This window comes from Hippocampus zosterae, chromosome 14 (genome assembly GCF_025434085.1).
Source record: "Hippocampus zosterae strain Florida chromosome 14, ASM2543408v3, whole genome shotgun sequence".
In the NCBI taxonomy this organism is placed as follows: domain Eukaryota; kingdom Metazoa; phylum Chordata; class Actinopteri; order Syngnathiformes; family Syngnathidae; genus Hippocampus; species Hippocampus zosterae.
This window is the reverse complement of record NC_067464.1, coordinates 14457656-14481069: the sequence shown is the minus strand read 5'-3', so window position 1 is coordinate 14481069 and position 23414 is coordinate 14457656. Positions and strand designations below refer to the sequence as shown.

Genomic DNA, 23414 nt, shown 5'->3' with positions numbered 1-23414 from the left:
CCTTGCTATGCGACAGAACCCCCCATTAATGTGGAAATCTTACACGCTAAAAGAAATGTGATACAAGCAAAGCAATTGCTTGCAGCTGTCTTCCGAGTCCTGTCTGTTTTATGCGTTCCATCATCGCACCCGCAGCAACAGATATGGAGCTCCTTTGTGGAACATGCGATGTAGTGTGTGGAAAAATAAACACCCTTTAATCACTGCATTCTTCCATCATTGCTAAAGCGTGTCGGTGTCAGCGCTATCAGGTTTCAGGAGAGTGCAGATGAAATAAGAAATAATGTTCCATGAAATTGAAATACTCAAATCGCATTCAGGTGAATGGAACATGTCGTCAGTTAGTGGATAATTTTGCAAAGAGACGCACTGTATTTTCAGCTGATTTCTAGGAATAGCACTTTTGACACACCTGGCCATGACACCTCGGAGAATTGCTAACAAATATAACAAGTCTGTTGTCTCTTTGGTGCTATAACAGCCTCCACTCTCATAGATGACATCTGTGGTCCTTCGCCATTCATCTGGAAGATCATCAGAGGTCACCATTGTTGGAAGAGAGACAGACTCACCATCTCTATTCTACTTCAACCCAAATGTCGCTGATGGGTTGTTCCACACCAAATTCATCTGTTCGTCCCTTTTATGGACCTCACTTTGTACACTGTAGCATGGCCATGCATGATGGAAAAGAGTTTTCAAGCTTTTCAATGAAACTTGGAAGCACAGCATTGTCATTATGTCTTGATACAGTACAACTCCTCTATAACGAAATCATGTTTGCAGACAGAATTTTTTCACAACAGGGGACGTTTTCATTACAGCAAATTTTATCTCAGACGTAAACACAAACACACACACAAAACGTACATGTGTACTTTTTATTCCAATCGCGCATAAGAATGAGCATTCACTTATTTGACACTTCATACAACCAACGTTGACAGAAAAAAAGGGTAAGAAATAGCGAAATTTACAATCAGCATTCACTTACATCAGTTTCTTGCACAATGTCTTTTACTTTGCTTCCTCCATCTTTCATCTTTGTGACTTTTATCCCATCTTCAAGTGTTAAAGCTTTTCTTTTGTTAACTCCTTGTGAAGAGCCTTGGTCTGCAAAGGTCCATTTTGTAGCCATTTTATACCACGCAATGAAATGTTCGTGCTGTGTCTGAAACTACAAGTGACATTTCTAACCATGTGCTAACAATAACAAATACTTCCTGCGCTACTGTGCCTGTGTAAACCAGTCTGGTGGTTTCTGTTGCCGTTTCCAAGCTAAGTAGTAGCAGTGGTTGTGGCAGGCTGAGGTTGGATTCGACTTTTGCGGAAGGCTTGTTTGCGTTGCAGTGAACCTCATTGCGACGCAAGGGTGGAGAAAAGGGTTTCGTATTGCGCAACAGAGGACTTCCGTTGTCGGCGGAAGCAGAAAACAGGGAATGGCTTTAATGCATCAAGATTTTTTCACACAAGGGGGTATTTTCACACATGTAGGTTTCGTTGTAGAGGAGTTTTACTGTATGATAAGTAATGTAAGATGCGAGGTGTGCTGTGTCAATACGTTATGTATTTGATCACCTGAATTAGAAGTGGGTGGACACAATGTAGTTTGCTACATTTCTTTTGTCACCATTTACAGTAGGTGTGTACACTATAATTTAAAAGTCAAATGCACTTTTATGGTCTGTCAGACTCAGACCTTGATCTGACCTGTTAACGATGGTGGAGTGGAGATTTGCTGGAGATTTGGTTCAACGGACATTAAAGCTGTAGGCTTGAGGACAAGGTGAATAACTGAAGCCTGAAGTTGAACTCTAGCTAGGGGTGGACACAGAGGCAACATTCTAAACTAATCACAAGGGGCAGAACAATGGCGTGGGTTTTAAATGGTCCTTGAAAAAGAGACGGACTCTGTCATTAAAACAGTTTGTAAATAGTTAACGGTATTTAATTAAAAGTATGAGGAGTGGGGGTGTACTGGATGATGGGACACTACAAGCACTGACATGTTGGAAGGCCATTGAGCTACAAAGAGATACAGTGGGGACAATGTCCTTTAAACACTCAACCCAAATAAGTCTACTGATCCAACATATTAGCTGGAGGGTAATACTTTTCCTCTACTCACAGGCCATTCCTTCTGCCAATGTAGTTTATCTTCAACAAGCATCCCTAATATAATAAAAGCTACAATTAAAGTAATTCCCGCGGGGTCCCACTATTTATATATTTATTTGCACAGAACGCACACACCATTTGTACAATATGTTTGTGACCATATGTTATGTCTCTGAATATACTGTATGTTTGTGTGTTTGTATTGCTTTGATGCGTTCAAAGACGTTAAAAAAATCTATGCTCTAAAACAACTGAGGAGAATTTAAATAGGGTATTTTTATTTCATGGCTTTTCGGTTATTGTGGAGGGTCATGGCACGTAAATCCCATGAAAGAGGAAGGATTACTGTATACAAATCTATACAGGCACACATTAACAATACAAAATTAAGATTTGGGATGAGAGACAAAAATCGATTCTAGAAGACACCGTGATATAGATGTACATTACATGATTCAGAATACGTTTCAATCTTTTTTTTGTTGAAGAATCTAATGCTGACAGAATTAACTTGATCACGATATTGGCAGCCACAATTAAATAAACCGGATCACCTGAGATATTTACATTTCAAATGCAGGTATTCCTACCTATCTAATCAAGCATTTTCAAAACCAGTAGTCAGCCACCCAACCTTAAGGATTCATTCCTATACAAGTGGAAGTCAAGTCAAAAAATATCTTTACAATAATGTTGTATGTGCCCCCACTAGTAAAAACAAGCATTTCTGATGAACATTGCCTTTGCGGAATATGAAATAAAATCCAGACATTTTTATCTGTCTAAGGAAGCAGCTATTGTGCCACTTGCTGACGACTGAAAATGACATCACAGTTGCTCAGGTAACGACCAATTACGACTCACCTGTTTTTCTGGGTTTGGTCCTAGGACATTCGCAAGCTGAACCCCGAGTCACTGTGATATAATTTTCAGAATTTTTGTTGGTGTTGCTTTTTTTTTCATTTTTTGCTTCTGACAAATCTCTGTTCTACGCTTCAGATTGAATGACCTTTATCACTGAAACAACACCAGCAGAAACAACACGACCGGCACATCCTGCGTTTTAGGGACAAAAGATTTGCCTCGAAGGGACAAGATTTGTGATTAGCCTCTTGTCGCTTACCAGATCACCACTAGTCTTAGATTGAGACTGGCGGCAGCAGGACCACAGAATGGCACAAGATGAGTTGCAAGTTTTTCAGTGAAGCTTCGCTGGCAGATTACTATGTCATATAATATGTGGGCATCAACTGTGTGCTAAAGAGAACTTTACACATCATAGAAGTGTTTGGAAAACATGCACTAGCACCAAACACTTTATGGCACTGTGTCATTACTGTATTGCAGTGATTTTATTGAGGTTTTGTACACAGTCATAGCCATCAATGCAATTGTGCTGGATAAAGACGCTAAAGCCGACGCCCAAAAAAGGTTTAAATGCCCATATCCGGCATAACAAACAACGGACAACAGCCAAGACCAAGGGTGGGCAACTCCGTTCTTTGAGGGCCGCTATCCGGCATGTTTTAGACGTTTAACCTTCTCCAACACAAATGATCTGCTCATCAGCAAGCTTTGCAAAAGCCTAATAACGATCCTGAGTCTATACATTTTTCACACATGACACAAAAATGTAGATGTAGCAATACTGACATCATAATAAATGTGTTCTATGTGGAAGCAGCAAAGTGTCAAGTCACAACATGTCGAAGAGCAGACCAGCTGCATCTCAGCTGAAATGCGGAAATGATGATTTCATAGTGAAAATGGCATTGACTCTGGGTCTCCAAATTGTCTGGAGTCTGCTAATACTTCGCAATGCGATACATAAAAAAAGTACCTAACTAAACATGAAACACATTCTACAAGTGTGACAACAACATGGCTTTGCAGTAAAAGAGTGCGAGTCCTCGACTGGCGTGCCAGCAGTTCAGATCTCTCCCACATAAATTACAAAGCACAAAATACAACAATTTAGTACATTTAGCAAGAATGGCAAACAATTCCACCCACATAGTTTCAACATCTAATGTCTTCAGTTCCCAATTGCTTACTGAGTATAGTTAATTAGAAGGAAGACTGATGCAAAAGTGTGAAGTAAACATGCCATAATTTTTGTAACGGGTTGTAACTTCAAAATGAGTGCAAAACCTAAACCAGCTCAATAACATTCAGCAAGAACAGTCCTCGTGATGTTATGTGCAGTGAGAGTTTTGTTTTTAAATTTTTTGCTCGCTAAGCAATCTGGTTTCAAGACTCATAACATGACCTGGAAAGCCAAAAAACAAAACCAAAAAAAAAACAGAAGACTGACATCAGGATAACTTACAGATATTTGAGATTTTCAAGATCTTCAAAAGCCCCTCTAGGGATTCTTCGTATGTGATTGTTGTTGAGGAGGCTGCAAAGAAAGTTATTTTGAGGTTACATATAGTATGTTCCGTACCAACTTGAGGAAGCATGCAGCATTTTGTCTTGAACGAGGCGGAACGTCTCCGAATTCAATTTTACTTGAATTTCCACCACAAAATGTGCAGGAAATTGCAGGTCCTATTCTCCTAGCGGTGTTCGCTACACAGCTTGACACACCTATACATTAGCAGTGCCTCTCACCAATAAATAGATTATTATTAGAATTAAAACTAATTAATAAAAGAGGGGGCGGCCCGGTAGTCCAGTGGTTAGCACGTCGGCTTCACAGTGCAGAGGTACCGGGTTCAATTCCAGCTCCGGCCTCCCTGCGTGGGTTTTCTCCGGGTGCTCCGGTTTCCTCCCATATTCCAAAAACATGCGTGGCAGGCTGATTGAACACTCTAAATTGTCCCTAGGTGTGAGTGTGAGTGCGAATGGTTGTTCGTTTCTGTGTGCCCTGCGATTGGCTGGCAACCGATTCAGGGTCTCCCCCGCCTACTGCCCGGAGACAGCTGGGATAGGCTCCAGCACCCCCCGCGACCCTAGTGAGGATCAAGCGGTTAGGAAGATGAATGAATGAATGAATAATAAAAGAGGCTCATGACATATTTTTAAAATAAATAAATAAATAAATAAAAGATGAAGGACATCGAGCAACTTGACGTGGCTGTAGATCAGTGGTCACCAACATGGTAGCCCGTGAAGACCACTTGAGTAGCCCGCCAGTGCCTGGACATTGTGATTTGCTAGTAGAAATTATGATTTAAAAATGCAAACATTGGCAGTACTGTGAGACATTTCGAAACACGATCAAAGTCTGACAATTTAAATCATCAAGTATTAAAAATAACACATCCTCATATTATTGAAGGTATTTTGGACAAATATGTTATTTAAGACGTGTATCAATTTGGTAGCCCTTCACACAATCGGTACACATGAAGTTGCTCTCACCCTCAAAAATGTTGGTGACACCTGCTGTAGATTGTTGGATGAAGCATGATTTGTGTGCATCTCACTCTAGTGTTGATCAAGCTCACCAGTGATGGGACATTGTGATTTCCTTGGAATGTTGTAAAACTCCTCATTTACATATGGAAACACTTGCAGTGATTTAGAGAAATAAAAGTGTTGCTTCATATGTCCTAACTTATGAAATCATTGTTGATCATGATTGTGAGACATAATTACCATGACAAGTGTCTTTGAAGTGAATATTATTAATTACTGATGACAACATCATTTGAGCACATTTGTTATTTCAGAAGTAAAGTATCGAATGAGTAGCCCTTCACATTAATCAGTACCAAAGAAGTAGCTCTCAATTTCAAAAAGGCTGGTGAAGCCTGATCTAAGCATTCAGGCACAAAGATTAAAAGCCAACAATGAATAAAACAAAAAATACACAGTATATATAAATTCCTCTACTATTACAAAACTGACCTCCACGTGTGAAATTAGGAGCAGAACGAGTAAGATTTTATGTTCGTGCAATAGCATGACTTTTTCCAGAAGTGACAGTTTTTTTTAATGAAAGTCGGAAGAATTTAGAAGATTTTTGAAAGTGAGTGTTTCTTTCAGCTTCATTACTTACAAACTTTCAGGCTGAATAGTTTTTGTTTTGTAAACGCGATCTGACTGCACAGAAAGAAATTTGTTCAAGAAAAATAAAAAGTAAAACTTACAGTGTGTTGAGATTCTTTAATCGGCTAAACGATCCCGGTTGTAAATCCTTGATTTTGTTGAATCTTAGGTCCCTGCAGAGCAAAAGAAAAGAGAAATTATATTCACAAAATTATTTCAATGGAAACACTAAAAAAAAAAAATACTCAGCAAGAAAGCATCTTTGTAAAAGTACACAAAGCTGGCAGCAGGAGATGAAGCTTACAAATTCCAGGTCATGTCATCAGTATCTCGGATAAATGAGCTCATTACTCATCACACGAGAATGCGTTTATCAAGCTCCTAATCACTGGGGTGCATTTATATAACTTTTGCTCCAAAGATAATCACAAGGCTCGTCTTAGGGCTCAGTGAATTCCATTATCATTCTTGTTGAACTCCCAATATAAAAAGGACACATCCCTTTCCTTCACATCCAGGATCCTAAACATTTGCAGCTCAGATAACAAATCAAAACAAAATGATGAGCTTAAGTCCTTGACACTGTCTGTATAATTCTTTCTTTTAGCAGCAAGGTTATAAGACATCGACCATGCGTCACATGACCTTCACCTTAGCAATTTGCAAAAAAAGTGAAGAGGAAACAGCCATGAGGAGTTCTCCAAAAAAACAACAACGCAGCAGACATCTGTGTAATGCTACATTAAGATAAAAGGGCTTTATTCTTAATTATGATTCATAAATATAACAAGGTTCCATTTTGCTTAACACTGTCAAAGAGGATATAATATGGACAATTTGCCATGTTTATTATTACACTTGCAGTTTGTAGTGATGTCATACTGGATCCCAAAAAATGTAATTAAACCCACTTCCATCAGTCAATGAAACAGATTGCAGCCATGCAAATTTTGCTCTCAATTTCTGGAATAATATGGACCTAATAGCAAACTCCACTGATATGTTTATGGGTCACTCTCTCTGTACAAGCCCAGCCCCCACACATATGGATTCAATCAGAGAGGACCAACGTTTCCATGCGTTTACTTGTTTCTGTCGGAGCAAAATGTAGGGGTCAGGGTGGGTGTCGTACTTTGTTTGCACTCTTCATTAGAAATCAGGCTTTGGGGATATACACGTATGTATGTATTTTGTATTATGTATGTATGTATATTTCAAAAGTTGCCGATCCCAGTGCTAAAAAACAACAGATTTTTTTTTTTTTTTTAAAGCAAAGCCACAATCGTGTTGGATCAGCCGTATTTTTTTTACGGTTTCAGTGCTTAACAGGCTTTTCCAACATACTGTATTTATTGCTGACTCGTTTGCAGCACTTGGTGGGCATTGGCGGTAGTGCTCTGGAGTGGTTTAGGTCCTATCTAGCTGACAGAACCTTTTGTGTCAGCTGTGTGTGGCTGCTCTGAGTCACGCACTGCTCCCCTGTCATGTGGTGTTCCACAGGGCACAATTCTGGGGCCTCTGCTGTTCTCGCTGCATCTGCTCCCATTGGGTTCCATCTTAAGGAAACATGGTATTCCCTTCCACTGCTATGCAGATGACTGCCAGATCTATGTCCCACTGAGCAAGAAAGATGCCTTCTCATTAAGGCCACTCCTATCCTATCTGGAAGAAATCAAAACCTGGATGACACAAAATTTCTTGAAATTCAACGAAAAGAAGACAGAGGTGATATTGTTTGGTCCCAGTGGCTCTTGTACATTCCATCCTGTAGACTTGGGCCCCGTCTCCTTATCTTAAGTCAACAGTCTCAAACTTGGGCCTTAAACTGGACAGTGATTTCAAACTCGATCGGCAAATTGCTGCCGTTGTTAAATCAAGCTTCTTTCACCTTAGACAGCTGGCCAAAATAAAACCTCTCCTCTCACATGAACACTTTGAGACAGTAATTCATGCCTTTGTCACATCCCGGCTCGATTACTGCAATGCCCTTTACTTTGGAGTCAGCCAGTCCTCCATTAAGCGCCTTCAGCTGGTCCAGAATGCCGCTGCTCGCCTCTTGACTGGTACTCGTAAGAGGGAGCACATAACTCCTACTCTGGCATCCCTTCACTGGCTCCCCTTTCATTTTAGAGTTATTTTCAAGATCCTCCTCTTTGTTTTCAAATCTCTGAATAATCTCGCGCCACCTTACCTCACTGAGCTCATCCGCCCCTACACACCTGCCCGGCGCCTCAGGTCTGTGGCCCAGACATTATTAGAAGTACCAAGAACTAAACTGAGGCTCAGAGGGGATCGAGCCTTTACTGTTGCTGGTCCCTCTCTCTGGAATGACCTCCCAATGAACATTCGGCAAGCCTCCTCGCTGCCCATCTTTAAAACCCTCCTCAAAACTCACTTGTATTATTTGGCTTTCGACTCAGCATGACTTTGATTTGTTCTTGGTTTTCTACCGCCTTTATTACCGATTTGTCTTACTGTTTATTGTGCATGTTAAATTGCTCCATGTACAGCACTTTGTATGCAGCGATGGCTGTTTGAAAGTGCTCTATAAATATTGTTGACTTGACTTGAGTTATTCTCAAATATGTTAAGTATAAATACTGTTTACATATTTTAAACATTCTGGTACCAACATACACAATCACAAAAATTCCTAGATGGTTGGGACAAATCCTACTTTGTGGTTTTTTTTTCAACATTTGCGGGAGATTCTGGCCCCCATTAACTGCAAAAAATGAGGGATCACTGCATAATCAATGTCAATCATTCAAAGGTGTAGTAACGGGTGGTGAGGTTCCTCTTAGGAAAAAGCAGGAATCACTGCAGGGTGAAGAGGAGCACTACCCGAAGGAAAACAAGGCGACAGGCCCAAGATGCAGAGTGCACTTCCAAGGCATGCTGAGGCAGCTATCTCACCTACCAGCAGCCTCTAGCTCTGAGGGATAAAGGCATGCAGGAACTAAATGCAGGTTCAAGCAACGCCGATTTAATACAAGTCTTGAATACTATAATCCGTCATTTCTGCAGAGAAAAGGTTTGAGCACAGATATGCTTTATCATATGCACCACGATTTAGGACATGCATATTTGCAGGCAGTTGGTATGGTATGCAAGATACGGTATTTGGAAATGAGAAATACTGTGATCAAAATATGTTATAAAATAATTTTGCATTTCCATCAACATCCATTTTTTCCTGTAATTTGATACGCACACACACACACAGATATACATGTATATATATGAACAAGATGCGTCTTTTATTCTACAGGTTCGCTGTATGGTAATCCATCCATCCGCCCATCCGTTCATCCATTTTTTTATGATACTTATCCTGTTGAAGGTTACATTATGCTGGAGTCCATCCTAGTTTGACCATTCACACACAATCACATTGTCATGTAATCCTTGATACTTGAGGTATTTTGACATTGTTCAAAAGTCACAGACATTTAAATTAAGTCTCCAGTGAATCACTTTGAAATTATGAAAAAAAAGGCATAACACGTCTCCTTTTTAATGTTATTAACTTAAATATATGTTTAGTCTCGCAGTTCCAAAACTTTAGCATACCTAAAGATTTGGTGTTCTGCTGCAAATAATGTTAGCTAGTATTGACAGCAAAACCAAATGTTTTCAGTCAAAAGCAAAAAATTATAAAAAGTTTTAAATGGTGTCATTGTTCCAGTACTTATAGGGAAGTTTGTCTGCATCCAAAAGGTTTATGTTTAGTTGAGCTCAGTCAATGAAATTTCATACATTATAAGACGCTCAACTATATGCAGATGAGCAGCATTACAAAACACGTTTCTTTAAGGACTTGCCTAGACTCAAACAATGGGTGTTGGATTCACCTGCCGCTTTAAGAGGGGCGGGCTGCCACTGACAGGCGACCGTTCGCGCGAGGTATAAAAAGCAGAATCGCATTATGTTGCCTTAGTGAATACACTCGCTTCGTCGTCGGCATGGCCCAATGGTTATTACCTGCTTCTGCTACTGCTTCTGCTACTGCAACTACTTTCATTTCATCTACATCTACTTTTGCTGCAAAATGTCCAAATAAATGTATCGCGAAAGTACAGAAAGAGTGATCCTTCCATGCTGGCCGACGATCCCTTTTCAGAGGGCCGTGAAAAACGGAATTAACTGAACAATGGGAAAACCTGGACGGTGCCCAATCCTCCATCTGAACGCCATGTGTGAGCCTCTCCTCCTTTTTTTGTTTGTGGTCAAGAAAGTAGTTAAGCTCTGTGACACATGCCTAAGAACATTTACCACAGACTGTGTAGGTCTGGGACTGTGTGACTCATTAATAGTTAAACAAGAACATTACAGAATGGAAGAAAAATACTGAACCTGAAAGAGTTGTAAAATAAATACACCTCAAAAAAGAGAGAAAACAGAACTACAGATTTCTTCTTGAAACCAAACTAAATATTTTGTTCATAGATCACAACAACCAAGTGTTGACCTTTGCACCTTACAAATACAATACAGTATAACAATGTCACGGAAGACCTTTTTCACCACTACATAAAGTTGCTATGAAACATCCCATCTGTGGCAGGTCAGTGACCATCACAGATAGGATGTAGGGCTGAGGAGAAAATTAGCTAGCTCAGCTAACTTGACCACAAAATTTGGTCGACACAAACATGTCTATTTAAAACTATAATTAAGAATTTTAAAACCACATTTGGGATGTGGGAACCATGTTTAGCCACTTCAGTGTTTACCACACGGCCATTTTGTTGCAGACAGACTCAGTCACTCAGTCAGTAGGAATTTCCTTTGACGAATATGCCAAAAGGTTTGTTGTCGCTAAAAACTTGGGAACATATACGTGTGACTGCAAGTCGGCTGGGTAGGATTTTTCTTCTCTATTTTTTTTTTTTTTTTTTTTTTTGCATCTGTGGGCAAATGTAATACAGTATATCCTACCTTTACTAGTTAGAATGCACCCTGTGGTATTTGTAGACCTGAAACGAATGTATTCATTTTGCAAAAGACACTTGTGTAAGTGCCCCTTTCATTTCACTAAGTGCAGCTCACGGTTTGGTGCTTTTGAAGTAAACTACTGAAGAAGCTTAAGCCTTGTCAGAGTACATCCCAGAACTAATTTATGGGACAAAAGTACGTTCAACTAAATCATTGTGCCTAATTAAATTTGTCTCAGTGCAAGTTAAAGCTTCTCCAGTTAACTTAGCTTTGCATAGGTTGTTCATTCTCTAAACAGCGATCGATCGAAGTGGAAAGTAATCAGATTAGTGGAAAGTAATCAGATTATTATGGAAAATGATTAAATATTAGATTCATGTTGTCATTAAGTGTCATACGTGTCATTTTTGGTAGTTTTTTTTAATGCCCATGGAACATCAACTTTTCGCCTGCGATATCAAGAATTTCTCTGCAGAATTGTTCTCTGTGGAAGGGGCTTTCCAAAGTGCAGCAGCAAATTGCAATGACATGTTCTCTCTGTTACGACACGTGAATATGTTTTGTTAAACTTTAAAAATAAAAAATAAATCTTTAGGAGTTATTTTCAGAATGCAATTCAAAAGAGTTTTGTTGCATTAATCGTCTTGTTGGATGACTGCTGGAAGGGGCAGTGGAGTTCTTTCAACAACTATCTTGGGGCCAATCTAACTGTGCAAATTAGCAAAGCTTTGGGGATTTCTGGCTTTGCATTCCATAATGCTGCAGAGACTGAGTGCTTCACAAAGCCTGCAACTGCAGCAAATTCCAAACAATGGACCATCACTTTCCCTTCCTGACTCACGGTCAGTCAGACAGACCAGTCCACTGTTTTGGGTCAGAGAGGGACATTAAGACGCCCAAATCGAGAGGTAATTTAAGACCGTCCACTCCTCTGGAAATATTTATCAATTATATTAAATGAATTGACATTTTCCATCGCAATTCGATATTCATTCCCTTTTGTTTGGTCAACACCGAAATATGTGCTATCCATGCAGAGCATACTTAATTTTTTTCCCTTTTATTTATGTGACGCAGATTAACATTACGCAGCGATATCGGCCATAATGATCGGCCAGCGGTCGATCGGAGCATCCCTAGTTGCTGATGATCGGACACACCTCTAATTATCTAATAGCCGGCAACTGCCATGCTAATGTACACCTTAAACACAAAAATGTCCAAATTTCCGAAACTCTCTGACCTTCTCAAGAATGAGTCTAAGAGTGGAGATGTGGTCGATAGTGGACCGGTTGGACATGAACCCAGCTTGATGAGGGTGACGGTGGCTTCGAATGGCAGGAAGAGAACAGGTAAGAATGATACAAGTGAACAGTTTTGCATGTATGGAAAACAGTGTGATGCCTCTGTAGTTGCTGCAGAGTAGCTTGTCCACTTTTCACTTCGAGAATGGCAGGATGATGCCCCGGGTTCAGTCTGTGGGGGGCTGTTCTCCACTGGGCCATGGAGTCACCACCTTCTTTGAGTAGCTCTGCAGTGATGCCACTCTCTTTATAGCGTTCATAGATCTTAAAGCTGCCTTTGACACAGTTGGCCACCTCTCCCTTTGGAACATGCGTAAGTACCTTGGAGTTGCACCCAAAATATCCACGCTGTTCCAGCCAGCGACTCTACAACAACTCAGAGAGCTGTGTTCGTGTGAATGGGAAGGACTCAGAGTGGTTCCCCATGAACAGTGGGGTCAGACATGGCTGCGTGGCCGCTCCTGACCTTTTTAACTGTGTCATTTACCACCTCATGATCCGAGTCCAGGAGCAAGTCTCAGGCGTGTCATTTGGCCACCTCCACCTGACCATGAATACGCTGATGACAGCACCCTGTTCAGCAACTCCCTCCAACACCTCACCAGTGCTCTCCCAATATACCAAACAGAAGAAGCAAAGCTGGGCCTCCAAATAAAGTACTAAGTACAAAACGTATGTAATTTGGTGACGGACCCCACCCATCCCTCCTGTTTTTTTTGGCTCAGATGAAGTGCAATTCGTCGCTTCTGTCATCTACCTGGGCTCCAACATTACATGCAAGGATGATCTCAAGACAGAGATCAACCGCAGACGCGGCCTCGCAGCTGGAGCTATGCAGTCGCAATGGTGGCCCCTATGGCGCCACCACTCAGTGTCCCAAAAGACCAAGATGCGTATCTATAATACAGCAGTTCTTCCCATTCTCTTGTATGGTGCAGAATCCTGGCCTTTAAACAAGACTGGCCAAGAGGATCAATGGCTTTGAGTGCTGGTCACTCAGAACCATCATGAACACCAGCTGGCACCTCTATGTTATTAATTCACACCTTCAGAAATGCACCCTTCAGCCCCCCGCATCTCGACTGGCAGACCAGAGGGACATCCGTTGGCTTGGACATCTCTTCCGATTACCCCTGGAACACCCCACTCATGTCATCTTTTCATTTGGCCCAGCTACAGCCGGCTGGAAAAATCCACATGGCAGACCCCAAACCAGATGGCTTGATGTCATCAGGGAGGATCTCCAGCACCAGGGGTTTACCCTGGAGGACGCAGCAGACCTGGCTCATGACTGTGGTCATTGGCGGACGCTGGTGCAGCTGATCGGCTGTACGCAATGTGACAACACCACCGAATGAAGCCAGGACCTCGCATCGCGAGAGCATTTATTATTATTGACACAATGTGATTGAGGGTGTACTGTATCATAGTGGGTGTCACTGAGGCTGGGCTGCAAGATTACGCCTGCAAAGCGAGTTGGCCAGACTCTTTTTACGTGTGGTGCTCACCATGAACCAAGCCTCTTCTGCAGTAACTGCAGCCCTGCCACTGGACACCGAATTTGCAACGGAGGAAACAAACAGAGACAAGAATGTCCGACTCGTGGACCACAGCTACTCAAGTGAACAAGACATCAATTTGACATTTTCATCAACATTTGATATCAATGTGACATTTTCAATTTGACCACGCTTTGGTTTGAATTGAAAAGGCTGAACAGAGGTGTTCGTCACTGCTAACAGAATACTGTGACTGCTAAAAACAGCGCACAACCATGTTATGTCACTATCCAGAATGGATCAACGAAAACAAGGTTTCTACAAAAAGTATTAAACTGGAAATGATTTGTGCCAACCAAATAACACACACAAAGCTCATGTTATTACAACCAAGGTTCCCTTTAAAGCGACATGGAGGAAAATAAGCCGATGGGTAAGGTACCTCAAAAACGGGCAACACAACAAACCTGTTTAATCATTTGAACAACTACTACTTAACCAGGTAATTATGTAGAATGCGCGAGCATGCCAGCAAAGTTTTAATTAATTTTAACCACCCAGAAAATGTCCTGTTAAAAATAAAAACTCCAATAAGCTTTCTGGCTAAAAAATAGTCATTGAGTCTGACTGAAAAATGTTTTTTAATAAAAAACAGAAGAACAAAAAAAAAAAACTGACTGGCTGGCAATCAATTCAGTTCGCAACCCGGGTATGCATCAAAGACAGCTGATATAGTCCCTGGCCCTTGTGAAAATAAGCGTTTTGGAAAATGGATGAATGACTATCTTAAAATATATTTACTTTTTTGAATATTAGAAATAAATCTGAAAATAGGGGAATCATCATCATATGTGGGGGTCGGCTGCACATTTATTCATGTTTATGCTTTGTTGCCCTTTAATAGGGTCACACTACTACAGCAATGTTTCTGAGCAACAAATAAATCAAGGTGGAATCCAGTGCGTCCCTGGGCTTCCCCCTTGTGCGATGCAATTAATTAGTGCAATACTATGATGCACTAAGAAGCCAATACAAATCCCTCCTAAAATATGAAATTACAACAATGTGATCAACATGCTATTGCAACTAGTAATGCTAACAAAGTCATTTAAAATCCACAACTCATTTGGAAGGTAATTTCACCAGCAGCTCAGTACTTGTACTGGTACAAACAGACATTAAAACATCCAATCCAATGTTGCAAAAATATATCACTTATCCAAATCCTTGAGAAACTATACCGATGTGTCATTACTGTGAGGGAATATAATGTACTAGCATGCCTAGAATCCCAAGGGAAAACAGCTGAAAAACACGTGGCTGCCAGAAAAAACTGAGGGGAAAAAAATTACTGTTTCCTGCAAATATCTTGAAGAAAAGTGTTTGGCAGCAAGCCTGAGTTGCGTGCCAAATTTTTTATTTTTTTATTTTTTTTTTAAATGAACATATAAGATTCATTATATCGCCTTAATTGGACTGCTCAAATAGTACCATTGATCATAATTATGTAGCCTTTAAACAACAAATATTTGCATCAATTACCAGTAAGTACTATATACACGACCGAACAACAAACCCAGCATTCACAGAGAATAAATAAATATAATGTATTTCCAGCTAACCAGTAGTATAAACATCATTCTATTTTCCGATGAAAAAAATATATTATACATATATACATTATATAATAATGACAGTAAAATCTTAAATCGGCTACATATCACCCATCCATCCATTTACTACCGCTGATCCGGGGTCCAGCAGCAGAAGAAGCAGCTTTTGGGGAGATCCCAAGCTGTTATTGAGTAACTTATTTGTTACTTGAACAAAACAAACAAAAAAATAGAGAGAGATAGAGAGAGAGAGAGAGAGAGAGAGTAGGAGTGTGCATCTCGCCTAAAGACGATTCAATATCTCGACACATGAGGCGCCATATGATTCAAGGACGGTTCATTTTCAAGTGGAACAATTTGATTCAGAGATTACGATTCTATTAGGGTAGACGCACATCTCAATATATTTGTGGAACAATTTCATTTGGTTTGATTTGATACACTCACATATTTTAAATCAAAACCGATTATGCGATTCACATATGTTTTTTTTGTTCTACCACAAATAAATGGTAGACAGTACTTGAAAGGGGAGTGCTTGACTCCATTATAAATTATTTGCATTTAATACACGCCAATAGATGTTTTTGCAGGGGCAACATACTTTTTTCTTAAATTATTTCTACTGTACAGGGTCAGCTGTGTGTGAAATATTAGGCAGCCAGGTATTCATGTCCTGACCTGATAACAGACGGGAGGAGAGCCAACGAGTGGCTTTGACTTCAAAGCTTTCAAGCATGAAAGCATCCAGGAAATGACAACATGCACTTGTGTTGTATCAACCCTGCAACAAATTTAGACATCCTGCTCGAACACCTAAACAATACTCTTATTGCAGTGGCAAAGGATGGGCGGGGGTGAGGTGTCGGGTGTGTCTAGGCTGTTTTGGTCTGGTCTGGGCTGGACCATGAGTTCGCTGCAAGGCTGTCATGGGGTGGCACCAGATGTTAAAGAACAAGGCCATTTTCTGGATTGTGGCTGACTAAGATGCCTCTTTGTTCTCCTGTTTCCTGGCAGAGATTAACTATTAATAGGTCAGTGCATTGGACCTTTCGACACTGGATCCCAGTGCCAATTCCACACAAAGGCGGTAATGTATTTAAGGAGTTGGCTTGATTGGCATCTGTATTGACTCCAGTGTGAAAAGGGGAGCTATTCAGCTTGGTACACTCAGTGAGAAAGGGGTTCAGTCAGACTCAATTTCTGTCTTGCAAAGGACAATCTGCACAAATATATGACATTGAGGTAATATTGAAGTTCAATGTTATCTTTTTGCACATTTTCAAGGTCAAAATTCAATTATGTTCCAATTATGTTCCCTAATAAGCAGGTCAAGAGTACATAAGCAGTTCCTTTGTGGGTACCATTCCATTTATATGTCATTAGCATTAGATAATGTCAGAAGAAGTGGTTCTGTGTGAGTCCTTTCTCTCAGTCAACGTCATCCTGAAGCGCTCGATGTTTTCTGGGCTGAAAATGGTGCAGGTACATTGCCAAGCTGATATTATCTGTACTAATTGACCCCGTAGGCAATGATATTCAAAGTAACTGTTTTCAGTTTTGGGCTAATAAAGGTACAGGATTGTGTGGTCCATGAAGGCAAATCATGTTCGTCGATTTCAAGATTTCGCCGAAATAAATAAATAAATAGATACATATGTTGTATAGCGAATAAATTGCGTTTATTTATTTATTTTTACTAGTCAGATGGGGTTTTTTTTTTCAAATTTTCTCCCCAATTTTTGAGATTTATTTTAGGGTTTTTTGGGGAGGGAAGGGGGGTGCTGGGTCCCCGCAACAAAATTTTATGTGTTTTGAATGATGTTTATCAATGTTTTGGGGAAAATGTTTAAGGTTAAACTGTTATTATTTTTCCACAATGCACTTCAATGGGTGATGGTTTTATGCAAATTGTGCCTATTTGTGGGCCAGGTCCCAATCCTCCATAAAAGTTGACTGTCCAATAATTAAGATAAGATCAACTTTATTTGTCCCACACTGGGGAAATTTGTAGTCTGCAGCTGGAAAATTGGGAGGGACGTGGGGTGAAGAAAAAAACAAGTTGCTTAAATCAATTGGTCCATCTTCTGATTGATTATCCGTTATTGTTTCTTTGTTGAACTCACTACTCGGACATCGGCTCCAAAATCATGATTGAGTAGAGTCTCGAATACCTACACTGTTATTGTTTGACTTTCGGCTTTTTATTTTCGTACACATTACCAGTTATGAATTACGCAAGATCAATATGTTCCCATTTTAAAAGGTGTCAGGGAAAAAAACAGTTCCTTTAAGGTTTTACACATCAGCGACAGGCTACTGTAACTCTGAAGTTACAATATTAGACATCGTCATCTTCTGGATGTCTAGGGCACAGTAACAAATCTTTAATGAATGACAAGTACAGTATTCCTTCCCTAGGGATACAGTAGAACAAAAGCAACAACAACAAAACAAAACAAAAAAAAAACCACGAGGAACCCAACTGCTCCATAACAATAACTCAATCACACAGTGGTCAGTAGTGTCCTTCAACGAGGGTTTCGAACTTTCCAAATTCAAGCAACCAGCAAAAGCATGACTATTGCCGCTAGAACCCCCACTGACTGACTTTCACACTCCACATTGTCCAAGCAGCGCCCCTTCAGCAGCTGTGTGACCCCAAAAACGCTGACTATTAACCCCTCCAGACGCCAGCGTTCCAACAGCTAAACTCACCAGCAGGTGTTGTTGAAAACTTCCTGGGTCATATTGAAAGAGATACCACCACTTTCAAAAGCATTTGTGCGCAACGTGAAATCAGTGGCAGAGAAAGTAGTTTACGCTACTGCAACTTAAAACAACAACAACAAAACATGGACAAGAATGGTTATCAGGAGGATTTAAATGTTGGACGGAAATGGTTCCGTTAGCATGCACAATCTCGGCTCTCTCGTTGCCGTTTGAGTGAAGAGAAAAGAAAATCGGGTGCGACTTACAGAATGGTCGTCTGCGGAGAGACAGCCGGTACCGTTTCCAGATTGAGATGCATACATCGCACAGTGGTTCGGAAACATAAACACCGACTCGGACAGGACAGAATCGGCTGGGGTCCGCTAGCGAGCAAAAGCCAAGCCGCGGCAAGAAGCAGACGCGGAGAGAGGAGCTGGACAGCCCGCAGCGCCATTGCTAGCTGTGAGCCGAGCACAGCGCCGAGCACAGCACAGCACACACAGCACAGACGGTCACAGCCTCCGAGGGACGACGCTCACGCGCACACGCGGGCACGCGCGGCTAAAAAATAGTCAAGCAGTCTTACAGTTTGTTTATGATCTGTATTTTAGCGAGTGGTCCTCAAACTCTATGCGCCACTCCGCAAAAATACTTTGCTCTACGAGTACCGCCATGACATTAAACATAAATGACAAGCAACATTAAAATACAGTGGAGTAATAAAAGCATTCATCAAAAACAAGGCAGCGATTTTATTTCCAGAAGGCATATTTGTAACCCTGGAAAACATTATGCGGCTTTAACACTGTGCTTGAAAATAAGAACGTAAAAACTGTACCTACAAATTATGGAATTTACATTTATTGCTCACAAAACTTAAATAAAAATTCCACACAGGCCTAAATGTTTAAAAACAAACAATCCTCAAAGATTTCAATAAATGTACTTAAAAATCAGATCCAACATAATTCTAATTTAATGAATGTACTGAAATAACTGAAAGCGGAAAAAAAGGACTTTTTTGGGGGGAAAAAAATCCCATTTTACTCAGGTTTAGCCACATATCAGAGAACAACTAGAGCACAATTTAAGGCCCGGGTGTTTGGGGGGCAGATCCAGGATGCCACATAATCTTATGTGGCCCACAATAACAAATTACGTGTATTGACTTGATGTTTTGTGTTAAAATACCCAAATTGCAAATGTTTTCACTTTTAAAAACATTGAAATATTTTTTGTTTCAAATTCCCCATCCAAAATAAATATAATAATATTTTGAAAAAAAATGGTATATGAGGCAGTCATACATTTATTTCAGTTTACAGTCATAACGGCCCTCTTCATTGAAGAGGGACTGGCTAATTAGTTTTGCACATTCGGCTCAATTTGTGGAGCTCAGAGTGCAAAGCTAACATGGTGAAGCAGTATTAGCTGTTATGCTGCACGCAAATGGAATAAGTTGCCAATAGAAGTGAAGTCAGGGTGTCTCGTGTCTCTTGCCCATAGGCACCTGGTATAGGCTCCACCTCACCAGCACCCAATATTTGACCCTGAGAACAACTTGGACCCGGACAATAACTTTTTCAAGACCGACCGACCGCGAGGGAGCCAGCGACGACCGACCGTGAGGGAGCCAGTGATGAAAAAACTCAAAACAAGAACAAACATCAAGCAAAGAAGTGTATCTATCAATGGTGTTAATCTGTGGAATAATCTCGAAACGGACCTGAAAATGAGTAAATCGCTCGCTGAGTTCAAAAACAAATTCAAAAAAATAGTACAAACAACCTCCGGGTTCGATTCCAGCTCCGGCCTCCCTGTGTGGAGTTTGCATGTTCTCCCCGGGTCTGCGTGGGTTTTCTCCGGGTGCTCCGGTTTCCTCCCACATTCCAAAAACATGCATGGCAGGCTGATTGAACACTCTAAATTGTCCCTAGGTGTGAGTGTGTGCGCGAATGGTTGTTCGTCTCTGTGTGCCCTGCGATTGGCTGGCAACCGATTCAGGGTGTACCCCGCCTACTGCCCGAAGACAGCTGGGATGGGCTCCAGCACCCACCGCGACCCTAGTGAGGATCAAGCGGCTCGGAAGATGAATGAATGAATGAATGAATGAGTACAAACAACCTACATCAATCAGAGTTAAAATCATAAATTTTAAACATTAAATATAACGATAAATCAGAACTAAGTTGATAAATAGAGAAAGGTATTGAAATATCCATTATGAATACAAGAGAAAATTGACACAAGAGTGCCAGGGTGTGGATGTATATAATCCCGATACAAACCAAAAGTTGTAAAAATATCACGGTTAAGGGTGAAGTATGGGCTTTAATGGAGACTTCTTTCTTCGTACTTTTTTCTTTTCTGATTGATATAAAAATGATTTATTAGATATAAACACATAACGGGGTAGGACTAGATAAGTTTGTTACTTCTTCCTACTCCCTTGAACATAACTGTGTTGAATGAAGACTGATTTCTTTCTTTTTACTATTTTATCTACCTTATTTTCTGTCAAATTATTACTGTATATGTTTTATGTCCAATAAACGATCAAGCGGCTCGGAAGATGAATGAATGAAACAAACAAACCCCTAATGGGAGTTAGTGTTATGCAAAGAAGTGGATGTGGAAAAAGAGACGCCCAAGGTACGAATGTGTCATTTAGCGCTTAATCCAATTCCCAGTGAAGTAACGATGCAATGGTATTCTGAAATACTGTGACAACACAACTACAGGTATAAGACTTGGAGCCCCTCTAGCTCCAACGATGCCCAAATAGTCGATGAACAACACTGATAAAATAGGTCTCAAAAATAAATTATTTCAACTTGGGGTCAATGCCTTGGTTCAGGGCACTTTGACACTGTTCCGAAGGCCCAGTCACCCATCAGCCAAATTGAAAGAACTTGACCCCTCCACCATAATTGGCTGGAAACTAAGAATGTCTCATTCTATCTACTGTTTTACTAAGTCAGTTTCTCTTGTCTGAAATTTAAAGATGGCAGAGTCACATTATGTCCGTCCAGAATTGGAGCCTGTAATGGGACTCCAACACAGTCTATATTGTGTGTAATACATGTCAGGACAACAGTACAGTACAAACATGAAATGGTTTACATCGTTGTTCAAAGTGCAAAACCCTCACACACCAACAGTAATCACATTTGCGTTGTTTGTTTTTCATCCTGTTTTCAAACATGTTCCGGAGACACAACAGTGCTCTGACCTCAGTGAAGCACAGGAAACATCTGTGTACTGCATGTGCTCTTCTGATTGTGTTCATTGAATCACCAATTCAATAAACATGTTTATCGGCCTTTGTTATACTTTGCTACAGTTAAAGGCATGTCACTGTAAGAGACAAAGGCTTTCTATTTGGCCAAACTGAGTTTTAAATACTGTCCTCTAATCCAATGTTTGCACATGATTCGGATGCTTTTAACAAGTTTAGTTATACATGTAATGTTGAGAATTTAAGGTTCTTTTTTTTGTTTTTTGTGCCGAGGAATGGGGTTAGACCAGGGGTGTGCGAACTTTTTGGCTCGTGGGCCGCATTGACTTTTAAAATTTGACAGAAGGGCCAGGTCACGAGCTATGGTACATGAAAAAAAAAACTGCATTTGTTGACATTCCATAGCAAACACCAAAAGAACAAAAGCAAGAAAGTACTGTATTAATATACTTTTAAAAAATGACAACAGTGTTGTTGATTACCTATTTTAGCCTGTGCATTGCTGCAGATGGGTTGCGATCAGACCAGTAGAAGTAGAGTGATACTGAGGTCCTAGGTGGTCGAAAAGATCCCCCCCCCCTGTTCTGCCGCTTCAAATCGCCTGGCGGTGAAATGCCTGTCATTACAAGTCCAATTGAAATGAATGCAATCATTCACATCGAACCTTAATTGTGGACCAACCTTCGGCGGGCCGGATTAAAAAGACCAACGGGCTGGATTCGGCCCGCGGGCCGTAGTTTGCTCACTGCTGGGTTAGACCGCACGACCAGTATAGAATTCACAGAATGGCTAAGGTGGTGAACCAGCTGTCATTCCATTGAAATGTGAAAAGTTCAAACTCTCATTCTCTCTAACAGTATCCTTGATAAAGGAATGGCTGGTTGGTTGTGATAGACAGCACATGGCATTAGTGGTTAGCGTCTCTGCCTCACAGTTCAGAGGTTCGTTGTTTGAAACAGAGTGGAATTTGGATTTTTATGTGCTTGTGTGTTTTCACCAAGTATCTCTGCTTCCTCCCACATACCGAACACATGCTCATTTGCTTCATTAAAGAATCTAAAATTCCCATTGTTAACTTTGTAAATGTGAATGTATGTTTTCTGTCCCTTCAGTTTGTGATTGCTGGCAAGCAGGCCAAAGTGTTCGCTTGAAGTCAGCTGCATGGGTACAGAAAATAGGTGGATTGGTTGGCTCTTAATGATTGTATTTCAACTTTTTTTTATCCTACTACTTTACAGTAAGCATGCACTCATGAAAAACTCAAATACTCACAGTTTACACAGATGTTCATTTTAGTTTTCTTATTGGTTTCCTTTTTATTTAATGTCTTAAAACATCTAAGTCATAGGATTAATTATGTACAGTTATTGAGGCAGATTTTTCATCGACAGTTTCTGCAGAATCATTTTACTTTTACATTGAATAATTCAATAGTCCGTAGTGTGCATCACTAAACCTTTTTTTATGTTAAACACGTCGTCGGAGTCAAAGTTGAACGTGGGGTCTGCCTTAATGGTTGCCGTCCATAAAACCGAAACATATGCTTTTCATGAACCACTTTCCAAATCACTACAAACTAGACAGTATTTAGAGTTGTGAATGAATGAATGAATGAATGGAAGCAACTCTCGTATTTAACATCAAGTTGTTATGAACAACTTGCAGTTGTGAGTCAAGAGGCACTATTGCACCGTTTGCATTGTCTGACATCTGCTGGCGAATCGCTGTACTGTAGTTTAATTGATGCACTCGAATGAATCATTAAGAAATCATAAACATGTCACACAACAGCAACATCCACAGCAACTTTTGATCCACAGTTGCCTTGGTGGTGAGTTATGAAAGTACTGTATATCATTTTCAAGTATCAAGTAACAAAAGTATCACTTCTGAAGAACAGTTAGAACCCTGCCCTTGCTCGGCAGCCATTAAAAAGAGAAGCTTTCTGAACATTTAGCTTCAAAGCTAGCTCGAATGCGACGCATCAAATTTAACG

At 40.5% G+C, this 23414-nt stretch overlaps 1 protein-coding gene across 2 annotated transcripts in view; it reads right to left on the bottom strand.

Moving 5' to 3' along the window:
- Window positions 1-18724, bottom strand: part of LOC127615109 (peroxidasin) — a 46714-nt gene extending 27990 nt beyond the window's left edge. Inside the window, exons 1-3 of one of the 2 annotated variants that reach the window (XM_052086665.1) lie at window positions 18447-18724; window positions 6216-6287; window positions 4448-4519 (exon numbers count right to left, since the gene is read on the bottom strand). In XM_052086665.1, the coding sequence (XP_051942625.1) occupies window positions 4448-4519; window positions 6216-6287; window positions 18447-18634 (332 nt within the window). In that variant the 5' untranslated portion in view covers window positions 18635-18724. The remainder of the gene's footprint in view (window positions 1-4447; window positions 4520-6215; window positions 6288-18446) is intronic. The other variant, XM_052086664.1, reaches the window with a different exon arrangement.
- Between the last annotated feature and the right edge of the window lie 4690 nt (window positions 18725-23414).